General features: G+C 39.5%; 1 protein-coding gene across 2 annotated transcripts; it reads right to left on the bottom strand.

Annotated features, from left to right (window-relative positions):
• Positions 1-6,285: 6,285 nt before the first annotated feature.
• On the bottom strand, positions 6,286-17,491 carry LOC121370296. Of its 2 annotated transcripts, XR_005957665.1 has the most exons (3): positions 16,980-17,491; positions 8,535-8,736; positions 6,286-6,538 (listed from the first exon to the last, which is right to left on the bottom strand). XR_005957665.1 is itself a non-coding variant. In XM_041495434.1 (2 exons), exon 2 carries the CDS (start codon positions 16,138-16,140, stop codon positions 12,433-12,435), a length of 3,708 nt encoding a protein of 1,235 aa, XP_041351368.1. In that variant the 5' UTR covers position 16,141; positions 16,980-17,460. The 2 variants fall into 2 exon arrangements, 1 of the variants encoding a protein (XP_041351368.1); XM_041495434.1 differs by lacking the exons at positions 6,286-6,538; positions 8,535-8,736 and adding an exon at positions 12,433-16,141 and having other exon boundaries at positions 16,980-17,460.
• Between the last annotated feature and the right edge of the window lie 5,242 nt (positions 17,492-22,733).

The following is a 22,733-nucleotide window of genomic DNA, read 5'->3' as shown; positions in this document are numbered from 1 at the left end:
TCGAATATTTTCCAGTCAGGATCAAATACATCTTTATTTCATACAGGAGCCGTCAATGAGAGAGAGAGAGAGAGAGAGAGAGAGAGAGAGAGAGAGAGAGAGAGAGAGAGAGAGAGAGAGAGAGAGAGAGAGAGAGAGAGAGAGAGAGAGAGAGAGAGAGAGAGTGAAACCCCACCTAACGACCACCCCGTTTTTTTCAAGACCGGAATATTTCCTTATTATTTTATAGTTAAAACTACTCCGGTACTAAGACCACTCCGATATAAAGACCACCCCGCTATTGTGGATTACAACCAGTAAAGTTGGTCCCATTGGTCGTTTTAAGTGCATTGTGACCCCGTTGAAGTCACCATATTATGATAGCAAATTTCAGGGTTGTTTCTTTTCGTTTACACAAGTGTTGAAAAGTCACGCATCTAATGGTTTCTTTGTTCTTGCTGATTGTTATCAAATGACAGGTAGTACAGTAAAAGAGTAATCATGTTAGTTTAGTCTGTGGAGCATGTCTATGTAAAAAAAAATGTATACGTGACAAGATGGCGGCTAGGGCGTGAAGAAATTGATGCTGCGAAAACCTTTGGTGAAAGAAGCTGATTCACAAAGATGAGACAGATGTTAATGGACTTACCAGTTTGTGAAGCTTTCCTAATGGTCTGGAGATAACTGCTAAATATGAAAAAGGGCATGTAAGACCAACAAACATCAACATACTAGTAGTAAACGATCGTTCGGTGCGTCAACAATGGCGGCGACGAGTGTAAACAATAGCCCCACCAAGCACACCGGACTGAACCCAAGCCTTCGTGTAAATAGTGGCCAAACGATACCTCCAACATTCAGTAATTTAAATACATCAGTGATGCATACCGAATCGGCAGGTACCCTGCAGTATACACAACAGGTGCAAAATCCTCCACTGACATGTTCGGTACCACCAGGTAATTTTCAACAAATATCCCCACCACAATGGGCCTTAAACGGACATTCCCGAGTTTGTTGCATTGTAAAATATTTCCGACTAATAAAATACTTCTACGATTTTCTTATTTTAGAATATCAGTGTCTGTATAGTAAATGTGTGGCTGGTCGTCTTAATATTTGTAAGAAGCCCAAACTGGATTTTGTCTTCAAATAATTTCGTACGTACGAAAAAAGCATATTTTAGGAAATAAAATGAAATTTAACCTAGTACAAACATTAGAACGATCAGAAACACGTTTAATATACAGTAATTATAGTCGTCAAAAAGTCTCTGTTAGTCGATAACATCTTTAAAATTCCAGCAAACTCGGGAATGCCCCTCTAAGTCTGAAACTAAACCAGACAAATGTGACTGTATGTCAACATTAATGCCAGGTTATACTTTATTTTTGAATAACCGGGGAAAAAAGAAACTGGTGGAATAGCTATTGGTATAAAAAAAATGAACTGTCTACTATATATTTCAATTTCACAATTAATTCTGAATACGTGTCTTGGTTTAGCATACCTCAGGAAATGACATAATTAAATGAAAAACTAACAGTCGGTGTAGTATACATTCCACCTATCAGATCCCCATATTACAAAGAAAGAAAGAAATGTTTTATTTAACGACGCACTAAACACATTTTATTTACGGTTATATGGCGTCAGACATATGGTTAAGGACTACACAGATTTTGACCCGCTGTCGCCAATACATGGGCTACTCTTTCCGATTAGCAGCAAGGGATCTTTTATTTGCGCTTCCCACAGGCAGGCTAGCACAAACAATGGCCTTTGTTGAACCAGTTATGGAGCACTGGTCGGTGCAAGTGGTTTACACCAACCCATTGAGCCTTGCGGAGCGCTCACTCAGGGTTTGGAGTCGGTATCTGGATTAAACATCCCATGCCTCGACTGGGATCCGAACCCAGTACCTACCAGCCTGTTAACTGATGGCCTAACAACGGCGCCAACGAGGCGTTTAATAGTTCCAGTCAACCATTCACCTGGAAAGACACTGTTGTCAAGGATTAAGTTAAATAAATTAACAAAGAGTGGGATCATCATGTCAGCAGTAGTTTTAACATACCCATTTATGATGTTTTCGATTCCAGATGCCTTTCCGTTTTTCAACTGTTTTTATAGGCTTTACTATTTCTCCTATCTTTCTATATAAAACATGTTCACTGTCTATATCTATGTTATCTAAATTTATTTCTGTTTTATTTTCGTCTGTTCCTCCTTTGTTTAACGTTTTTTCTTCGTTTGGTTGTTTAAGTATTTTATAAAAAGCTTTTGGATCGTTTGTTCTTTCTCGATACATTTGCTTTTCAACAATGTATATTTTTTAAAGATTTTTCTCTCATTAAACACTTTTTGTATGCTTTACTTGCATTTATTAGTCTTAGCTTATTTTCTATACTTTTATATGAGTTATAATTAAGTTTGTTTGACCTCATGGTACTTTCCGCGGCGACCTCTAAACATATGTGACTTTCCGAACAATGCTCAATCAGTAGTGGATCCAGAAAATCCATGTATGGGTGGGGGCAGTGACATGAGGTGGAATGCCAAGGGAACTTTGGGGAAGGATTGGAGGAGGATCGTAAACAAATGAAAATTAATATATACTGAACAAAAAAAGAAACTTCCGATTTGTACATATAGTATTTGTTGTGTTAAAGAATTCATTGTGTAATGACATTATATAGGTAGTATTAGCCTTGAGCTGTATTATCAGGATTCATGAATTTTATCGATTATTTTTGCACTGCTAATCGTCGACAACGTGAAATTCAATTTGCACATGTAGGCATAGTTCGACATGTCCCGTGTAGTAGTATTCGGTCAATTTGTTTTACTTGTTTTATTGACATTGTTGTCAAGTGAACGAAAACGCTTCAAAATTTGTAAACAAATTAACGTTTTTTTACATTGTAGCATTTTTAGTATGCCAAGAATACCCAATAATTTACGCGAACGGGCGATTGGCATGCTTGATGCTGGCATGTCGACAGAAGACGTTGCAAGGCATGTTGGGAGTTCTAGTCGAGCGATACGAAATCTTCGCGTAAGCGTGTTACAACGCGTGGTCACGACCGCTATATCATAAACACGCATTTGCGCAATCGATTCCAAACTGCCACTGCTACTGCTGCTAACACACCTGGGCTTCATAATAACCGAATAATTGGGCAAACTGTTCGTAATCGTCTGCGGGAGAACGGTTTACATGCACGACGTCCTTACGTCGGATGCGTTTTAACGCAACGTCATCGTCTTAATCGGGCACGTGTACACACTCGATGGATACGGCGACGCTGGAATACCGTTCTTTTTTCGGATGAATCCAGATTTTCTTTACAACGTGGTGATGGCAGGGTGCGCGTCTACTGTAGGAGAAATGGACGCTATGCCGACTGTTGTGTTCTTGAAGGAGATCGTTTCGGGGGTGGGGGTTCTGTCATGGTCTGGGCAGCCATTGCCCATGGTTATCGTTCACCACTAGTCGTCATTGATGGCAATTTAAATGCTCAACGTTACCGCGATGACATTCTCGCTCATCACGTCATTCCTGTGTTCCATAACAACGCCAACATCTCGATGTTTCAGCATGATAATGCCACCTCTCATACAGCTAGAGACACTGTAAATTTTCTTAGGACAAATAACATTGATTTCATTGATGACTGGCTCGCTAAAAGTCCTTATCTCAACCCCGTCGAACATGTCTGGGATAGTCTGGACAGACGATTGAGGCGTCGTCCCAACCCACCCGCTAACGTCAACGAACTTCGTCAAGCGCTCATTCAGGAATGGAACAATATTCCACAGGCAGAAATCAACACTTTAGTCAATTCTATGCGCCTGCGATGCACTGCAGTGGTCAATTCAAGAGGTGGTCATACCCGTTATTAAGTAGCCTTGTGGGGGGTACCTGTAAAAAACAAGTACTCGAATTTATCTAAAAAATGAGCAGCTTCACCCCCAATTTATTTCTGATTCACTTTAAGGGTGAGGTGTGGTAGTATTTATATCCGTTGCGTTTATGTCGATTAATACGCTGCAGGTAGCAGTTTTAGCCACATATGTTACTATTGTCGTCTATGGAATTTGATGTGGTAGTATACACTCAAAAGCACATATTCAGTTCATAATAAAAAATATTATGATTTTGTAATTTTATTTAATGAAACTATACTGGTTGATTAATTAGCCATCGCTCGACCATTCTATAAAGGAGATGTTAATAACAACTACAAAACAAAACAATATGTGGTATGAATAATTATATACTTCTCGAAATAAGTTAAGCAATGTCAGAAATGTATTACTGTCTATGTATACACATACTTAGGATTGCCAGAAGGTTTTATTATTAAGAATTTTTTTTTTACCTGGGTCTTTTTAAAACATATTGAGGCTTCATTATTCAAAAGTGGCTCAGTATATAGAGTTTATATATTATATTCACAAATTTATGAAGATGTCCCTCTATTCTTAGTACCAGCCAATTGTAAGTACCTTTCCTCGGCATGTATATTTTAAATTTGCCATTCATCTATATCACAGAAGCGTGTAATATTTTTAAAAACACATTTTTATTTAAATTTGGCTTAATTTATGCTTAGGTGTATATAATTGACATCAAATATAGTCATCATGCATATCTAGCACTTGACTTTCTTTCCTATTTCAGTCTTATCATCTGACTCCAATATAATGTCTACCATGTTTACAATATCTGTAATTTCTTATTTTTCCTCTGGGCCTTTGCTCTTGTTCCTCCCTCAATATGTCAACAGCTCTTGTAGCATTAGGGCACAAACCATCCACTTCAGCTTCAGTACTTCTTTGGACATTTCTCAGCCATGACCATGTGGTCGAGGAATACCCTAGACTTTGTGATACGACTAATACAAAATGAGACCATGGCAATTTGCTCTCTTGCAATTTGCTCTATAGCTACAGTGTATTTTCAGGGAATTTCTGCTGGATGGAAGGTTTGCAGCTAATCCACAGTAGCATAATAACAGCATTCGTGGTTTGGTACTAAATTGCACATGTAAAAGGGGTTCTTCCAAGCCACACTTGATCTAAGGAATCCCGACAAAGGTCTCAAGAAACTGGAAACTGGAAGACATTACTTTTAAATGCAAAAAAGAAAAATGCAAACCTACCCTCAGCTTCTAAGGCAGAGGGTTACTATTGTGTACACACAAAGAAATCATGTTTCAAATGCAAACCAACTGTCTGAGGGTGATGTACACACGAAGATGCAAACACAAAGATTATACTTCAAAAAAAGTACGTTGTCGCCAGTTTTCAATCTGGTCCAGATACGAAGATTTTTTTTCCACACTATCGACTTGGCAACAAGAGGCATCTTATAGATGTGCACAGCATCATTAAGGATGGAGGGAAGACACGAACTGGCAATTCCTGCTGTATCAAAAAATACTTGTCTCCAAAAATCTCTTGGATTGATGCCATCTTAGTTGAAATACCTGCTCCCTGTATCTGTTTGAATAATCTTAACAATGGCTTTAGATTCTCAAAGTCAAAGGTCGTCTGTATGCATATATGCCAGAAAATACGTCAGTATCAGGTTAACGTAGTCTGTGCACCGCTCAAAGAGGACTGCCTCTCTCAGACTAGTTTACTATATGAAAACTAGCATAGGACATAGCTCATTGGAATAAATACAGCTGTGACAACATGCACTCATGGATCACTTTCAAAACAGTGATGATAACAGGTGTTCGTAAAATGTGAAAGCGACGGATAACAAGATCATAGCATATTCTTTGTCAAAGCATGAACTACCATGGTTTTTGTGTCTTTTGTATCTATCTACCCTTGGAGCGGGACGTAGTCCAGTGGTAAAGCGTTCGTTTGATGCGCGGTCGGTCTAGGATCGATCCCCGTCGGTGGACCCATTGGGTTATTTCTCGTTCTAGCCATTGCTCCACAACTGGTGTAACAAAGGCCGTGGTATGTACTATCCTGTTTGTAGGATGGAACATATAAAAGATCCCTTGCTGCTAATCTAAAAAAGGTAGCCCATGACGTGGCGACAGCGAGTTTCCTCTCTCAATATATGTGTGGCCCTTAACCATATGTCCGACGCCACATAACCGTAAATAAAATGTGTTGAGTGCGTCGTTAAATAAAATATTTCCTTTTTCTATCTGACCTTTACCATAATTTGACATCCAATAGCCGATGTAGTTGTCGTGCTGGGGTGTCTCTATATAACAATACTGCTTCAATAATCTTTAATAAATCCATTCTATCTGAATATATATAACACCTGGATATATTTAACAAGTTTTAATTTTCTTATGTCAAATACATTTTTGTAGTCATTTTGATTGCTAAAAATATTGAATCGTTCCTCCTGTTATGAATTTGTCACAGTTATGACACTTTACCGATGGAAAGTGTGAACTGTTTAGTATATCAATTTTAGTTTTTGAACAAAAACATCATTACGAATTAGCACTCGATCAGCCATTTCCACTGGATGTGGAGTTGTGAAGTTGTAAATGAATGTTCCGCTTTCAGAAAACTGTAATGACAAGACCAATAATAACAGTTATAACAACATAAATGGCAATAATCACAGTAATGAATTTTATAGTGAACACACATGGTAGTAATAATAAGTAGTAGTAGCGGTGGTTGGTTTTGACAAAATGTAATGCATTAGATTAACCATACACCAACAACGCCACATAAAATAATCCTTAAAGGTCCTATTGACAGAAGTATAATATATGGCTTATTTTCATTCTTGCTATGATAGCCAACATAGTTACCAGAGAATTAATCTTGGGTTTTCACACATACCCTATATATAACCATTTCGCTGATCACTTCTGGACATAGTTTTGCTACTATAAGAACATCATATTCATTTTAGGGATGTAATTATCATTATACAGTATAGTCATAGATAAATAATGAACTAGACATATCGAAAGGACACCATTTATAAAATTATGTGTTACTAAATTCCATATTGTTCCAGTTGCTGAATTTCCGTTTATCTATGGCCACTATATTGTTTTGTTTTTCTCAAACGGTACCAACACCAGTTTGTATAACACCTACCAAATGATAATGTTCACCAAGAACGTATTCCATGTGACTCATTGGTATTCCAGAATAAAGGGTTTAAGCGAAAATTAAGGGAATCAACAATAGTCTTCAAATACTTTATCCAATTTGACTTGATGACTATCAATTATTCTGCAAATTTATATTATATGATCAAAGTTATTTCCGATAAAACATTAACAAAGGAAGAAATGCACTTAATCCATGATGAAAGATGTATGTAAACTCATAGGAGAGCAAGTGTTGTTGTGGTTGTAGATTTTGTTATTTGTTTGTGTTGTTGCACCAACTCGCAAACACATAGGAGAACAATAATTGTTGTTATGCCTGGTATAGGTCTCGGCTCGTGGGTGAATGACACACAGGTCTCCCTATAGGCTTGACATTGCTACTGAGAACCTCGAGTCTACGAACAGCAGAGCTGTCCGTGGGTGTCTCTTTCATGTACTAGTATATAAAAGAAATGCATATAAAATACGTATATTAGTTGCCACGCAATTGCCATGGTTTCTAGGTCTTGGCTGTTAAGCTGCAGGGTGTGTATGTGTGTGTGTGTGTGTAAAAATTAAAACCCATATCTTTCTTGATTTCTGTAATTTAGTTTGACGCTAATTGGTCTGCTTGTTAGCCCCTAATTAACTGAAGACTAAGTTATGAACAGCTAAATAGGTAAATTACATTTGAATATAGTGGTAAATAAAAACAGTTTGTTTTGTTTAACGACACCACTAGAGCACGTTGATTAATAAATCATCCGCTACTGGATGTCAAATATTTGGTAATTCTGACACTTAGTCATCAGAGGAAACCAACTATATGTTTCCTAATGCAGCAAAGGATATGTTATATGTGTTTTCCCATAGACAGGAAAGCACACACCACGGCCTTTAACCAGTTGTGGTGCACTGGTTGGAACGAGAACAAAACAATCCGTTGAAAGGTTTCACATAGGTGGATCGATCCTGCGACGCAAGCACCTCAAGCGAGCACTCAACTGACTTAGCTAAATCCCGTCCATAATTTCTAAATGTTTCACTATGACAATGTAATACTGTCCGGAATGATTGCGGTCACAACACATATAAGTAAAACCATATCCGAGTAGTCTCACTAGCGGCTATGAGTCTGGCTGTGACTATACAACAGACACTACTTAGAATTAGTTTAATGTTCCTTGACTTTTCAAACTCTGTGGAAGAAGATATGTTCTCGACATTTTTAACGTTATTTTAATGTGTAATACCAATGATATTTGTGGGATATTCTGCATACTAATTTATATGTCCACAACGAAATTTCCATACTAGTCAATTCATAGCAGCCCACTTCAATGATTTAATTGCTACACCAAATTCGGTTACGAAGCGCTTCGAACCCATTCCAGTTAATTCCAGATTCATCTTGACATACTTATATTGAAGACACTTATTACAAAGTAGTATTACCGTAAACGTGCTGTTCAGGTAGGCTATCCTAAGCTCGAAGGGAACATCAACTGTAAATGGGAAAATGTCAATCTTGACATACGTGCCCGATCCCATTCCCCAGGCTCTAGACACAAAGCTGTTGAAAACCATATTTTTACCAGATAGCCTCACATCAAGTATGATATAATGGTCCCGTTCTGTTCCAATATCAGCACGAAATCTGAAAAAAGAAATGAACGTATCAGTTTCAGAAAACGCATATTATTATGTTAGCTTTTAACAATGGAATTTGTATGTTGTTGCTGTTCTTGTGTAAAGGTGAGTTTTGTATCAAATGGTGTATTCATAGTCACCGCATTAAGTTTGACATTGTAAAACGTTAAATGTCTTGAATTATGTAATTACCGTATAATCTTTCACATTATGGCAAAATACAGTTTTATCAATGTGCTTTTACATATCCATTAATTAGAAGGTCCTGACGGTAGTAGGAAACTACCGTTTCTGGGACACTTTCCCCCATTGGATTAACATAGGATAAACCGAGCCTCTCCCACCGAGCCCCCCGCGAGCCTCTCTGGCGAGAGGCGCTAAAAATAGATGGGGTTTCCCAATCGAGCTAAAAATAGAATGAGGTAACCCTCCTTGTGATGGCCACCCTTCGTGATGTACCCACCCATATGCTCCATTGCACCCCACTCAACCCCAAAACCACATGTTCTAAACGACTAATGGGATGGCTAATGTGTGCAAAACGCAGACTGTGACAGAGACGAGTCGGTATGTTGAAGCCTGCGAGAGGCGCTAAAAATAGATGAGTGATAGAGACATGTCTGTACGCTTGTTGGAGCCCACGACAGGCGCTAAAAATAGATCGGAGTTCCCCAAGCTAAAAATAGAACCTTCCCTTCATATACTAACTTTGTTTTCCCCATATGTGATATAGACCCCCAAGCAAGTGTTAAATAGGGAACTCCAGATTCAACCACTCTAACTAATTTAACAGTAAAAACAAAACGCAGTGCCATACCTCCCAACTGTCCATCGATTCGAGCGGGACTTGTGTGGGCTAGCGAAAGTTTGGGTTGGTTTTCATTTATTTCTAATTACAATCTCTGGTCTCTCTAGAGACTACTACACATATATAAAATGGACACACATAGGGTTACATCGATAGGCCTGAAGGGCAAAAAATATCTTCAATGTACAATGATTGTTCTATTCAATAGCTTGAACGTCAGAGGCTCGTATCCAGGAATTGAACTTCTTGGGCCAGTGCAACCACTTGACATAGTGCTGTTTGTTGACCCCTCGACCTCTCGTGTTTAGGATTTTTTCCACTTTCCACAGGTCGTCATCTTTGACGTCTACTTTCTGTAGCTCCGACTGGTAGAAAGTGCCATGGATTTCTTCGCCATTATAGTCCTTCACTCGATACAGAGGTAGTCCACCACGTAATAGGGTTTGGCTAATGGTGAAGATTTCTCCTGTCCACTTCTCGTCATATTCCCGAGTGAATACATTTCTCAGATGTGAGAGTCTCACTTTATCTCCAACCTTGAATTGGAAACGTTTCTTCTTTGTTTTAACATCTTTCTCTGGCCAATACATTTTCCACCAAATGTTGGTTTCCTTGCCTGGGCTCACTTTGGCTGGAGCCATACCAATGGTTCTGTGATAGGTGGAATTATAGCTGTTGGCAAATGTCTGCAGATGATCGACGTACTCATAGTTCTGTTTGTATGTGAAGTATCTGTACAATCGGGTCTTGATGGTTTTTAAGACTCTTTCTGCCACTGCAGCCTTGGTTTCGTTGTTGGTGAGCAGATGCCGAATGTTTCGTTGTTTAAGAAGTCTTTGAATGTCTTTTGCTCTAAACTCCATACCCCTATCTGTGCGAATTCGAGTGGGTTGTCTACCTTCTTGGAATACATCTTCTAAGGCTTTTGCCACTGTCAGTCCTTTTTTGTCTTTCAAGGGCCTCAACCACAGATATTTGGAGAAAACATCGATTACCACCAACACAAAGGTGTAACCACGATTATAGTGTGCAAACTTTACCATGTCCATGAGATCGGCCGACCACTGATCATCAATTCCTGTGACCACGATTCTGTTCCTGGAAAACGTTCTTCTGACTGGACGATGTAAACTGTATGACTCCTGTTTTTGCAACCACTTTCTGATATTGTTCTTGCTAATGACGTATTTCCCGGCTTTTCTGACGTATCTATACAGTTTGTCTGGACCAGAAAAACTGGCCGGGTTGGATGGATCATAATAAATGTCTTTCAAGTAATCTTCCCACATGATCCTCACACTTCAGTAGTTTCAGCATCAATAACAGTTATTGGCAAAGGAGACGCCTTATATACAGTCTAGTCTTCGGTGTCTGATTCCTCTTCCTCACTTTCAGATTCATCACTGTCTGATTCCTCATCTGGTATGTCAATGTGAGAACTAACTTTTTCAGCCACCCTCTTCAGGAGTGGTTTGATTTTGTCTTTGAGTGTCGTGTACTCGGCAGTGCTTTCCATCTTGTGGATTCTGTCTAGAATCGGTTTCATCAAAGAAGGTCGAGAGAAGCAACGAGTGAACAGCAATGCATTTGCCAATGTATTGAAATATGTCTGCTCCCATGACTTGGCTATCTTTCGATCCACCCATTCTTCAGACTTTCCCTTATCCAAGTAGTTTTGTCGGTCTTCACGCATATCCTCTTTATAACAATTGTAGACTAGCTGCCACAGATAATCCAGTCCAGCCATTTCCCACTCATCATGGGTGTCATCATGCCTTTCTTCCACCTCGTATCTAGCTCTCTTTGCAGGAGGTTCCCCTCTATTTTCGGGACACCATGTTTTCACGTGTCTCTGCAAATCGTGCACGTCTTGGAACACTAATCCACAATCGTCACAAGAATACATTTCTGGGAGCTCTTCTTCACACGTCTGCTCACTTTGAAGGTCTGAATAAGAATGAAACATCTCTTGACTGTTCTCCCCTTTTATAGACTTTGTCAGCTCTTCTCCAGGGGTGTCGTCCTTTTGATCCAGAGCATTAGGTCGTAATCTTTCTGTAGAGGGTGTCAACGGCTTCAGATCGATAAAGAGATAACCGTATGGCTCTTTCACGGCATCTTCATATGGATGCATGAACGTTTGGGTATTTCCTGGGTACATCTGGCGTGCCAAGGTCATCACTTGTTGCTTGTCGATGGGGTTGTTGAAAAGTGCCAGGTAATGACAATTTCTTCTTTGTGTTGGATCCTTGCTGTTATAGAGGTTCTGGTTGATGGCAATCACGGAGAGGTTTCGGTGGTGACTTCCTTCGGTGAACAGGTCGGTGATGCGTGGGTCTTTTCCAGCTGTAGACATCAAGTCGTCCAACACGATGAGATTTCTGACTCTGGGGTCTAAATAATGATCTTTTTCAAGATCCCCAGGTATGCCTCGAACGAATTCCACTCGAGCAACCAATTTAATCGTATCATAGAGAGGCTGCCATCGTTTGTAGAGCCAGATGATGCGTTGGGGAGGTGGGTGAATTCTTCCATCTCTCAGCAGTTTGAACACCAAAAAGGTCTTACCACACGAGGTGGGTCCCGACACGATCATGGTGAAAGGATGACGCAAGGTAGTTGGTGACAGCGACGGCAGCTGCTGCAGCTGCGGCGGCGGCGGCGGCGGCGGCGGCGGTGGCGGTGGTGGTGGCAGGTCATTAGTATGTTTATGCTGAAAGTGTCTCAACATGACGTCTCTCCTGGAAAAGTTCTTCCCACATTCTGGACAAGTGTTCTGATACATCTTGACACCTCGACGGTCAGACTCGAAATGAGGTTGACGTGAACGTCGCCCCTTTATATAGATGACGGTGGTGGCATTTTTAGTCTACACTATCCGGTGGTCCTAATGTTTTATGCTGAGATGTGATAGTGGCCATAGGCAAGACTGCTTATGCCATCAGACAATAGATACCTTTTGTCATCAAAGGGAGATAGCCCTAACTTATTCAGTTTGATGTTGTACAGTTGGTGGCTATAGCTCCTGATCTGAGTCATGTTTGACATGTGTATGCGTCTTTCAAAGAGACACTGTTTGTAATGTTCATGCTTTGTGTGGCTTTTGATGACACTCTTCTTGATCCCTTTGGCCGTTTTCTTTTCCACCAGCTCACCTTTCTCCTCAAAAATGAGGGAATACATTTTGGATTTCAAACCCACAAACTCCTGGATAGGGATTCCATGAGTCTCATCCTTCATTTTACCCAATACTTTCTTGTTCACGGTACTATACAGAACATGGTCAGTGGGATACTCTGAAGTGTCAAACAGATTGGAGTCCTGTAACATGTCTTGGTAGATGTCATCTGTCTGGATGTAGTAACACAACGAATCGGTGTCTGTGAACAGGAGTTGAGCTTTGGATGCATACTTGGACTTGATGTAGTTATAGTGAAAATCATACATTAAGATTTTCGAAATGTCCAGAATGGCGAAACCCACATAGATCGGTCTGTTCAAAATCAGCCGTTGCTTCTGCATGTGGATGGCCACCAGATCTTTGTTGAAAATGCGAAAGGCATGAAAAGTGGGTTTGGCAATGAACTTGCGAGCGCGTTTTGAATTGTTAACCAATTTCACGTCCACGTGCTTCCTCAGGTTCTCCATCGTCTTGCCAAAGACAGAGTTGTTCATCAGTTTGAAGAACTCTTTTTCAAAATCGTTTTGGGCACATTTGCGTCTGTTTGTATTGAAATCGATGTAGGCCTTCAACCATGGGCTTTGTTCAAAGGCCAACACTCGATGGATCTTGGTCAGTTTCATGCCCAGTGAGATATACAATTTCAAATTTCGGTAGTGCACTACATATCTCTCCTTCTGTCTCAAGTTTGGGATCAGTTTCTCTGTTGAAATGCCACTCATATCTAGCTCTTTCAGAAGCTGGGAAGCATAGGGAGATAGCATGTCTTCAGTCACCGTCATTTTCTCTGGAGCAAGAGGATACTCGTTATGGAGGTCGTGTAGTTCTTGGGGATAGTCCAGGTCGACTTCTAAGATGTAGCCTACAGATGCATCATCGGGTACCTCGGTCACATCTATATGGGGATCATCTAGCCACTGGAACCCAGACACTGGAAGGGCTTGTGACATGGCCCACCCATAAAGGTTGTTGGCATCTAGATAAGCAATATAGGTATTGGGAAGATCAGGGTCGTGGTTTGGGACCTGGTTGTTGTTAGCTTTGGCATGACGATGGGATATCATGGAGATTCCACCCCTAAGTCCCTTTTCGATGAAGAGGTGCATGTCGATGTCTGTAAGAAGTTCGAGTTTCACACCAGTCATCTTTAGGGCTGCCTGCCATGCCAGACCTGGAGACGTGTAGAAATGAGCTGGGTCGAGTCCATAATAGTTCAAACAGATACCCCGGAAATTTTCAAAAACGTCTGCTAGAGCCAAAACATCTGTTGAAACGTACAGATCGTGGTACTGACCGAGGTCTCGGATGCGAAATTCCTCCCATACTCCTTGGGCATGAGCATAGTCCTCGTCACTTATGTCTTCATCAGTTAAGGAGCTTCGAAAGGCTTCTTTGGGTGGGAGCTGGGTCTCTAAGAACCGAGCTTCAGAATCAAAGTATTCGTATGGGTAGACCTGCTTTCTCAACAAAAGGGGCAGTTGATCTGCGCCGAAATGTTGAGTCATGTGGACAAACTTAGAAGGTCCTTCCTTGGCCAGATTGCTTACGAGTTTCTCCAAGGAAAAGTTCATAAACTGAAAGGAATCGATAAAATCCATGCACCCTAGACTGAAGGAGATGTACTTTTCCATATTGTTGGGAATGCAACTGATGGGTTTACTCTGAATTTTTCCTATGGCCTGCATGATGAGATGACTGTCATAGCCTCTCAAGTTATGGAAAACAACGGGAATGCGCCCAGTAAACTTGTAGTTGAGGTTACATTCACTGTGGGTTGCACCCCTAAACTCTCCAGTAATGTGACAGTGGTCCCTGACTGGATTAGGACCGAGTGGCGCCTTACATATGTGACACTGCGTGGCCGTCTTGAATGATTGCCAATCTCGTCCCGTCATCACCATTAGCTCACACTGTTTAAATTTCTCTTCTATGTCCTCTTGTTCTTTGACCATGCACTCGACAAATTTGTCGGTGGCATCTAATCCTCTATAGGTGACAAGTGGTTTGCAATGTTCAGGTGACAAGCCAACCACTTTATAGGCAAACCCAGAAGGGACGTGTTTAGTCATTTTCTCAGTGGAGGATGACTCTGGGCTTTTTTCACATCTTGAAATAGGCACTTGGAGGCATTCGAAATCAGCATAGACGATGTAGGGAACTTTGAGTTGTTTTCTTACATTCTTGTAATATAGCCATTTGTCTTCGTCTTTGGGCATGTCAACCTTCTGCGGACCATGTGTTTGACAATAAACAAGATGATCATCCAAAATTCTCTGTTTTGTGAACCCCTGTAGACAGTAAGGACAATAATGATGGCGATGACCATAGCTTTTCTGATCAAATAGTAGCCGGTTCAAGTCCTTGATCCAGCAAAAATGTGACTTTTTACTGTTGGCGATCATCAGCAGGTCCACGTGCCTTTCAAAACGTTGTTTGGTCACGTGGAGTGGGTAAACGTCTCCCTTTTCGTAACCGAACACGTTGATAGAAATATTGTTCTGCCTTTCAAACCGGGGAATATCGACCAGTTTAACGGGGAAAGAAATGCCAGTGGTGTCAAGTTGATTGACGTATTGAGCATACTTAGCCACCCGCTCTGCATGTTGTTTGACGGGGTATAATGCCGCCAGGACCGACCACATGAAACACTTCTGGTCCCGATTCTGAACATTGACGATGGCATGCTTAGCTCTCAATTTGATGGGGAGGGGTGTGTAACTCGAGCCTCGAAGGGGTCGGTACCGAGCCATGTGAATGGTGAGGTCTACCACCTTATCCACCGTCCAGTTGCTACCCTGCCTTTGAAATTCGATGAAAGAAGTATAGATCTTTTTAATCGATTCCTTCATCCCTTCATCTGGGTCTTCAAATTTAAGAGACGTTTGACACTTGCCTCTGAAATGGGGTTCCACCGTTTCCACCACCTCACCTTTCCGCCTGCTCATCTTTACTTTGATGGTCAGGTACCACTTTAGCTCACCTCGATCTTTGATGGCTTGCTTCAGCACCTTCTTGACCTCGTCGTACTTTCCCTTCAGGAATGTCATGGGGTCGTATTTCTGTATACCTTCTCCTGGGATGGTATGAACCTGCATAGTGCCTCCTAGGGCTTGAAGGTCACACGGTGGCTCGACAGGTTCTTGTTGAGTGGGTGTTGGTTCGGTGGCAGATGTCCCTCGTGGAGTACTTTCATTAGCACCCCCCTGTTGTAAATGTGTCTTCAAATGACGATGCAGGTTATCTCTTCTCGTGAATGTCATTTTGCATTGACTGCAAGTTAGCTTCGGACTTCCATGGGCCGTCTTCTTGTGACGGTTTAAACTTTGTTTGTGTGCAAAGGTTTGACCACAGTCACTACAACCGTATTCGAGCCTCTGCCTTTTGGCTGTTCTTCCATATTCCATACTTGTCTGGGCCTCCATACTGCAATAAAATAATTTCACTGACAGAATGTTTCGTCTCGATTTATAATTTTAGCTACTATCCTATATATACCCTTCATTTGGAATAGTTTAAAAATAGGGTGGAAACCCGTTGTAAATAGTCTGGTGGTGTTAAATCTACATTTGTAATACTATCTGACACCCCTTATTTATTACAAAAGTAAACTCGCTCATTTACACGATAGCCATACCGCCATCATTTGTAATATGACCACCGAGCGGTGAAGGCGTGTTTTAAATTGTCTCCCGCACTTAGGATGGCCCTGGGACTTTTGCAGTATTTGTCATCTGCTAAATTAATATGTAAATACCACAGTAAAATCGTATTGACACTAATACTATAAATAAAATAATTTAATAAATAAAAAATGGTTATATATCACCCGTTACAGACATCCCAAACCGTTATACCTCGCACATTCAAACGTGTTCAATTCCACCATGCTTATAGCATAAAATAATTACAATCTATAAATCATTTAAACGATACTACAGTCTGACATATTCTACACTTATGAATACTTCGTCGATAAGGGAGAAACTATAATCAGTTAAATGTGAATTCGTCCGCATCACAACCTGGTTCTAATTCTCGCTCCGACGACCTAGTTAATCGCTGTCGACTTCCGTGAAGCACACAGGAAACAACACCGAAACACGGCTATAAATCGCTGTTTATTTTTACACGGTCATTCCTCCACCATTTGGATTACACTTTGTAAACTCGATGGGTAATGGGAATAAATAAATAAATAAACAGGCTAAATAAATAAATAAACAAATATAAATTACTCGTTTATTCTAAAGTGTATACTCACATTTCAGATGGCTTTTGTTTTTCTCGAGTAAAATTGAACGTGACCTTTTGCTTCTTTTTCGGCGATTGAATGACTTGTTTGGGGGAAATCCAGCCTTTATATACCCATCGGCTGCTAAAACGCAACAAGTTGAAACACGTCTAAAAATCCGCGAAGTAACGAGACAAGTCCAAACATGTTTTGTTGATACACAGTTTTAGGCATGGGGATTTCCAGTGACGTCACCACCATAAACGTTCAGATTGGCTGTTACTCGGTCTGTGGTACGAAGACAGGTCCAAACCTGTTGTATCTCTTGTTGCATCTAATTCAGTGTTGTCAAATAGGGCATCGATACATTCTAAACTGTTTAACACGTGAGTGGGGCCCTATCGCATAGTAGAAAATAACCTCGAAGTCCACTGAAGGGAGAGTTTCCTCATGTTGAGCTTATGGAAACCCGAGCTATTTTTAGCGCCTGTCGTGGGCTCCAACAAGCGTACAGACATGTCTCTATCACTCATCTATTTTTAGCGCCTCTCGCAGGCTTCAACATACCGACTCGTCTCTGTCACAGTCTGCGTTTTGCACACATTAGCCATCCCATTAGTCGTTTAGAACATGTGGTTTGGGGTTGAGTGGGGTGCAATGGAGCATATGGGTGGGTACATCACGAAGGGTGGCCATCACAAGGAGGGTTACCTCATTCTATTTTTAGCTCGATTGGGAAACCCCATCTATTTTTAGCGCCTCTCGCCAGAGAGGCTCGCGGGGGGCTCGGTGGGAGAGGCTCGGTTTATCCTATGTTAATCCAATGGGGGAAAGTGTCCCAGAAACGGTAGTTTCCTACTACTTATGCTTCAAACTCCGATCTTTGTTCACTTATGAGGTTTTTCTTCACAGTTTGGGAACATTTCCAAGAATAACGTTCAAACTAGTAGGTATTTAACTCTTTAATTCCCCCCCCCCCCCAAAAAAAAAAAAAAAACTATTTGCAAAAACAATACACCCTAGTTACGGCTAGTCGTTAACCATTACGGCGTTGTTTTTCGCTATTAAACCCATTTTTTCACAAATAAAATTGCACTTTACTTACCGTTTATTATTTAGAATATACATTTCCATTCACCTGAAGTGTTTTTTGGTAATCCTGGTTTTTGTAATACCACAAAATGCATTTTTCGTATTTCATAAAATGGCACGGGCCTCTGAGAAAGAAAAAAAAACGTTGAGCAGACAAGGTCTAATCTATTTTTAGAGGGGATATTTCCATTTCAATGTCACAGACGTTGGTATACCAACTGACCGTTATCATTTTGGTTCGGTTTGTTTTCTCGAGCACGGTTCGCGCAATCAACATCCGATTTGTTGTTGTTCATTTGTGAGATTTTTCTTCACAGTTCGTGAACACTTTCAGTAACAATAAAGTGCAGACAAGTAAGTGTCTCAATACAAAACGTTACAAACCCTTAAAACCAATAATTTTGCTAAGTATTACGATATCTGGAGAGTGGATACAACCAGGACAGAACAGTTGGAACATGTCCAGGAGAGGTGAAAAGAACGCACCCCAAGTCTGTGAAATTTGTCGTGACGTAGGCATTGTTGTGCTTCGAGCGACATTTACTGGTGATATCAGAATACAAACTTTCAAAATTAGTTCAAGCAATTGGGACATGGGGATTCCCATGGTATTTATCGATATAAAACCTGCTTTTTCACTCCATTTGATAAAAACGTGATCTAAGTGTGTTACAGGTTTGTAGATTAACCAAATTATAATTTATGTTCGCTGGATGGGACTAGGGTGGGCGGCTTTAATAAGTCAGTATGTATGTGCCATAATACAGCTTATCAAAGCAGAGCACCGTGGAATGACTAACTTAATATCACTAAAGTGCACTTCCCACGTGAGATGCTCGTAGATGGCTAAGCAATGCATCTATGTAACTGTGAGGCAGCAACAATGCTGAAAATTCTTAATTTCTATGGGAGAGACATTTGAATAAATCTTTCTAAAGACTGTTTAACTGCTAAAACGTGGCTAAAACTGCTAGGTTGTCAAATTTCATTTGGTACAAGTCTTTAACCATGCTGGGTTTGGGATTTTTGTGGCTTTTTTTTTAATTTTTTTTTTTTGGGGGGGGGGGGGGGTGGTCTTATAATAATACTTTTAGAGTTTCATGATATACTTGTACATGGTTGTACATCTTGACTTCAAGGACTCAACTAAGTCTACAGCAATCATATAACCCTATACCTACGCACACGCCTTGAAATCACCATCATATGGTGTCTATAGCATTAAGAATGCGTATTAAGCAGTTTTTATCAGTTTCCAACATTGATTTAACAGACATTTTGGAAAGGCCTTCATATTTTATTTTGCCACCTTGGTGTATCAAACCACCAAAAATAGTATTTGATCTTGTGCATCTAAAAAAGGATCGCACAGATGCAGTTATTTATAAACAACATTTCATGGAAATCCAAGAGAGGTACTGTGATTACATTCCTGTTTACTCAGACGGATCACGGGATGGGAATTATGTGGCCTGTGCTACAGTTTTCCCATCAGACGCAATAATTTCCATGATACTGCCCGATTCAGCATCAATATTTACTGCTGAAAACTGGGCAATCATTAGAAAGAAATGTTTTATTTAACGAAGCACTCAACACATTTTATTTACGGTTATATGGCGTCAGACATATGGTTAAGGACCACACAGATTTGGAGAGGAAACCCGCTGTCGCCACATAGGCTACTCTTTTACGACAGGCAATATTTTCTTGTTTAGAATATTAGTAGACCTACCCATTGAGCCTTGCGGAATATTAGTGACTGTATATTAAACGTGTTTCCGATTGTTCTAATATTTGTACTAGGTTAATTTTCATTTTATTTGCATCGAAAAAATTAAGTCGCAAATGCAAAAGCAGTAAGTGAATCAATGGTTTGTTGACAAGTATCTGTTTTTGTTACCCAGCCATGGAGGAAACTTTTTTGAGATGTTTATCATCAGCTATCTGAACTAAACTGAACTGAACGGCATTTTGTACAGTTAAACAGTTTAATACATTGTGACAAGATGGTGACAAGATGGTGAAAGAATAAAAATACAGAATACACCAATACAAAAACGTTACATAACAAGACGGTGTGTTGGGGAAACGTTGTCACTGGATTGTATATTAAACATGTTTTTGATCATTCTAATATTTAGTATACTATGTTAAATTTCATTTTATGTCCTAAAATATTATTTTTTCGTACGTACGAAATTTGAAGACAAAATCCGTCTAATTTTTCTACTTCTTACATATTAAATATATTTTCTTGTTTAGAATATCAGATATTAAGGCGACCAGAAACACATTTTTGTTTTTCAATATACATACACTGATATTCTAAACAAGAAAATATATTTAATATGTAAGTTTTCTAATATGTAAGTATAATCGTAGAAATTTTTATTAGTCGAAAACATCTTAAAACATTGCAGCAAACTGAGGAAGGTCCCTTTAATAACAATTTTTGGGGCTTTGTATTGTTAGGAAATGTGTTCATTTAGACGACGCTAAATTACGGTGGTTTGAATTACCATGGTTTTGTAACGTATTGTAGTATGGTTTTGATATTTTATTTTAAGATATGCAATTTTTATATGCAGGTGAAAGGGTATTGATAGACGGAATGGACAGTTTTACTTGTTGGAAGCCCAGGTCCATTTACCTGGTAGGTAGAACACGCATTATAACCAAGATTACTATAAAGGATTACTATAAAGGATATGTATGTTCATCATGGATGTTATATTGTGTATGCCATTATATATGTATACATGTGTTGGTATATATTAATATATATAATGTATATTGGTATGTGTTAATGTAATATGTATGACGGACATATTATATATATGTGAGATGAGGTTTATGTACCATGAAATGTTAAACTTTTGAAACTAACTAATATTTATATATTTTATATTTATAGGGCTTTTATTTTTATGATTTTGAACTTCGAACCCTATGAATAAACCATCAAGGACGACTACCGTGTTTGTTGGTGCTGTTACATTAAGAGGACCAGAAACACATTGAATATACAGACAATGATATTCTAAACCAGAAAATGTAATGATATTCTAAACCAGAAAATGTATTTAATATGTAAGTTTACTCATAGAAATATTTTATTCATAGAAATATTTTATTAGTCGGAAACATCTTACAATGCAGCAAACTCAGGAATGCCCCTTTAAGGGTAACGGGCAGATGTCGCTGCCAAGTCTGCTTTGAACTTGCTCCGTGTCCATGTTGGTTTCCCCATCAGTGATTTTAAATTTCATATTACCCAATATATTTTTTCGACTTGGCAAGATGATTGGGACGGTGCGGTTGCGAACAAGCTTCATTCTGTCAAGCCAGTCTTGTGAGAGTGGCAGTCATCTTACTGGCGGTGCAGGAAGGATGAAGTAGTCGTGTGCCCGCATCGGCCATACATATTTGACACTCATTTATTTTAAAGACGGATCCTGCTCAGTGTGAACACTGTCAGTGTATGCTAACTGTGCGCCACATTTTGGTGGAGTGATCATCTCAAACCGACGAAGTGATATATTTGGCAACAAATGTTTTGGAATCCTTAAATTCCATCCAGAATTAATTGTAAAGTTTTTGAAACATTTTGACTTGTATACAAAGTTTTAAGGTTTAATTACCGGGATTTGATGTATTGTATTATACTTTTCCCCACAGCTCCTTACACTGGTTTTACATAAATATATATAAATATTTTCATATACTTAACATTTGTGACACCCAATAGCTGATGTGTATTTTTGTGTTTGAGGTGTTTTAACATTCATTCATGCCATTGCAAACTGTTTGATTCATCAGTACGTCAATGGTTTGTAAAGGATGTTTTATTCCGAGATTTGATATACAATCGTCGGCTCGGAACAAGATATATTGATAGTAGGCAGGTATTTTGAGATGGTTCATATTGAAATCTCTGGTATTCATACCGAATTTGGTCCAACTTTGGATTTTCCATTGATCTGTGTTTGTCTGCCTTGATAGCCTCCAAACGAGGTTGTTTGTTTTCAATCAACTTTAGCTAAATGTTTGTGGTTTGTTTTAGCATTGGTACGATTCATAACCAGTGACTGTGGTCCAACACATGCACCAGAAACATAACATTTCAAACATTTGCTCCACCAGCGAGTGCCACCTCCAGTCTGTCAATGTTGTCCCAAGCTAGATTCGTCTGTATTAGGCTAAATGTTGGTTGAAAAATATTGAAATGCTAACTCGTAGCTCTAGTTTTCGGAGACATAAAGCTCTATTATTTTCCTTCAGCAGGGAGAATGACACACCTGTCATGTTGTTTTCAATATCTGGATTAGGTCAACATAATTATGAAGGTAGTAAAGCATTAATATTACTTCTTTTTTTTATGTGTACACCTGAATCACTTACCAGTGTATATTAGTGCAATTAATAAACTTGAATATAATAAAAATGTGTTTTGATCTTTTTAAGTTGTGGATTTCAACAGTAGCCTATGCCTATTGGTATGTGGCCATGTTATGATATAAGATACAATTTTAAACAATACCTTTTTGTAGTCGTATTTGTTAACAAATACATGAACAACACGGGGTTTAAATCAATAACGTAGCATGTTAATGGTATCTCACTAACGCATAACGTCAAATGCACTTTACATGCAGGACCTAAGTAGTATTTGGCAGCCTAATATAAATA

Source organism: Gigantopelta aegis, chromosome 4 (genome assembly GCF_016097555.1).
Source record: "Gigantopelta aegis isolate Gae_Host chromosome 4, Gae_host_genome, whole genome shotgun sequence".
In the NCBI taxonomy this organism is placed as follows: domain Eukaryota; kingdom Metazoa; phylum Mollusca; class Gastropoda; order Neomphalida; family Peltospiridae; genus Gigantopelta; species Gigantopelta aegis.
Note: the sequence above shows the minus strand (reverse complement) of the source record. Positions and strands in the feature narration are given on the sequence as shown.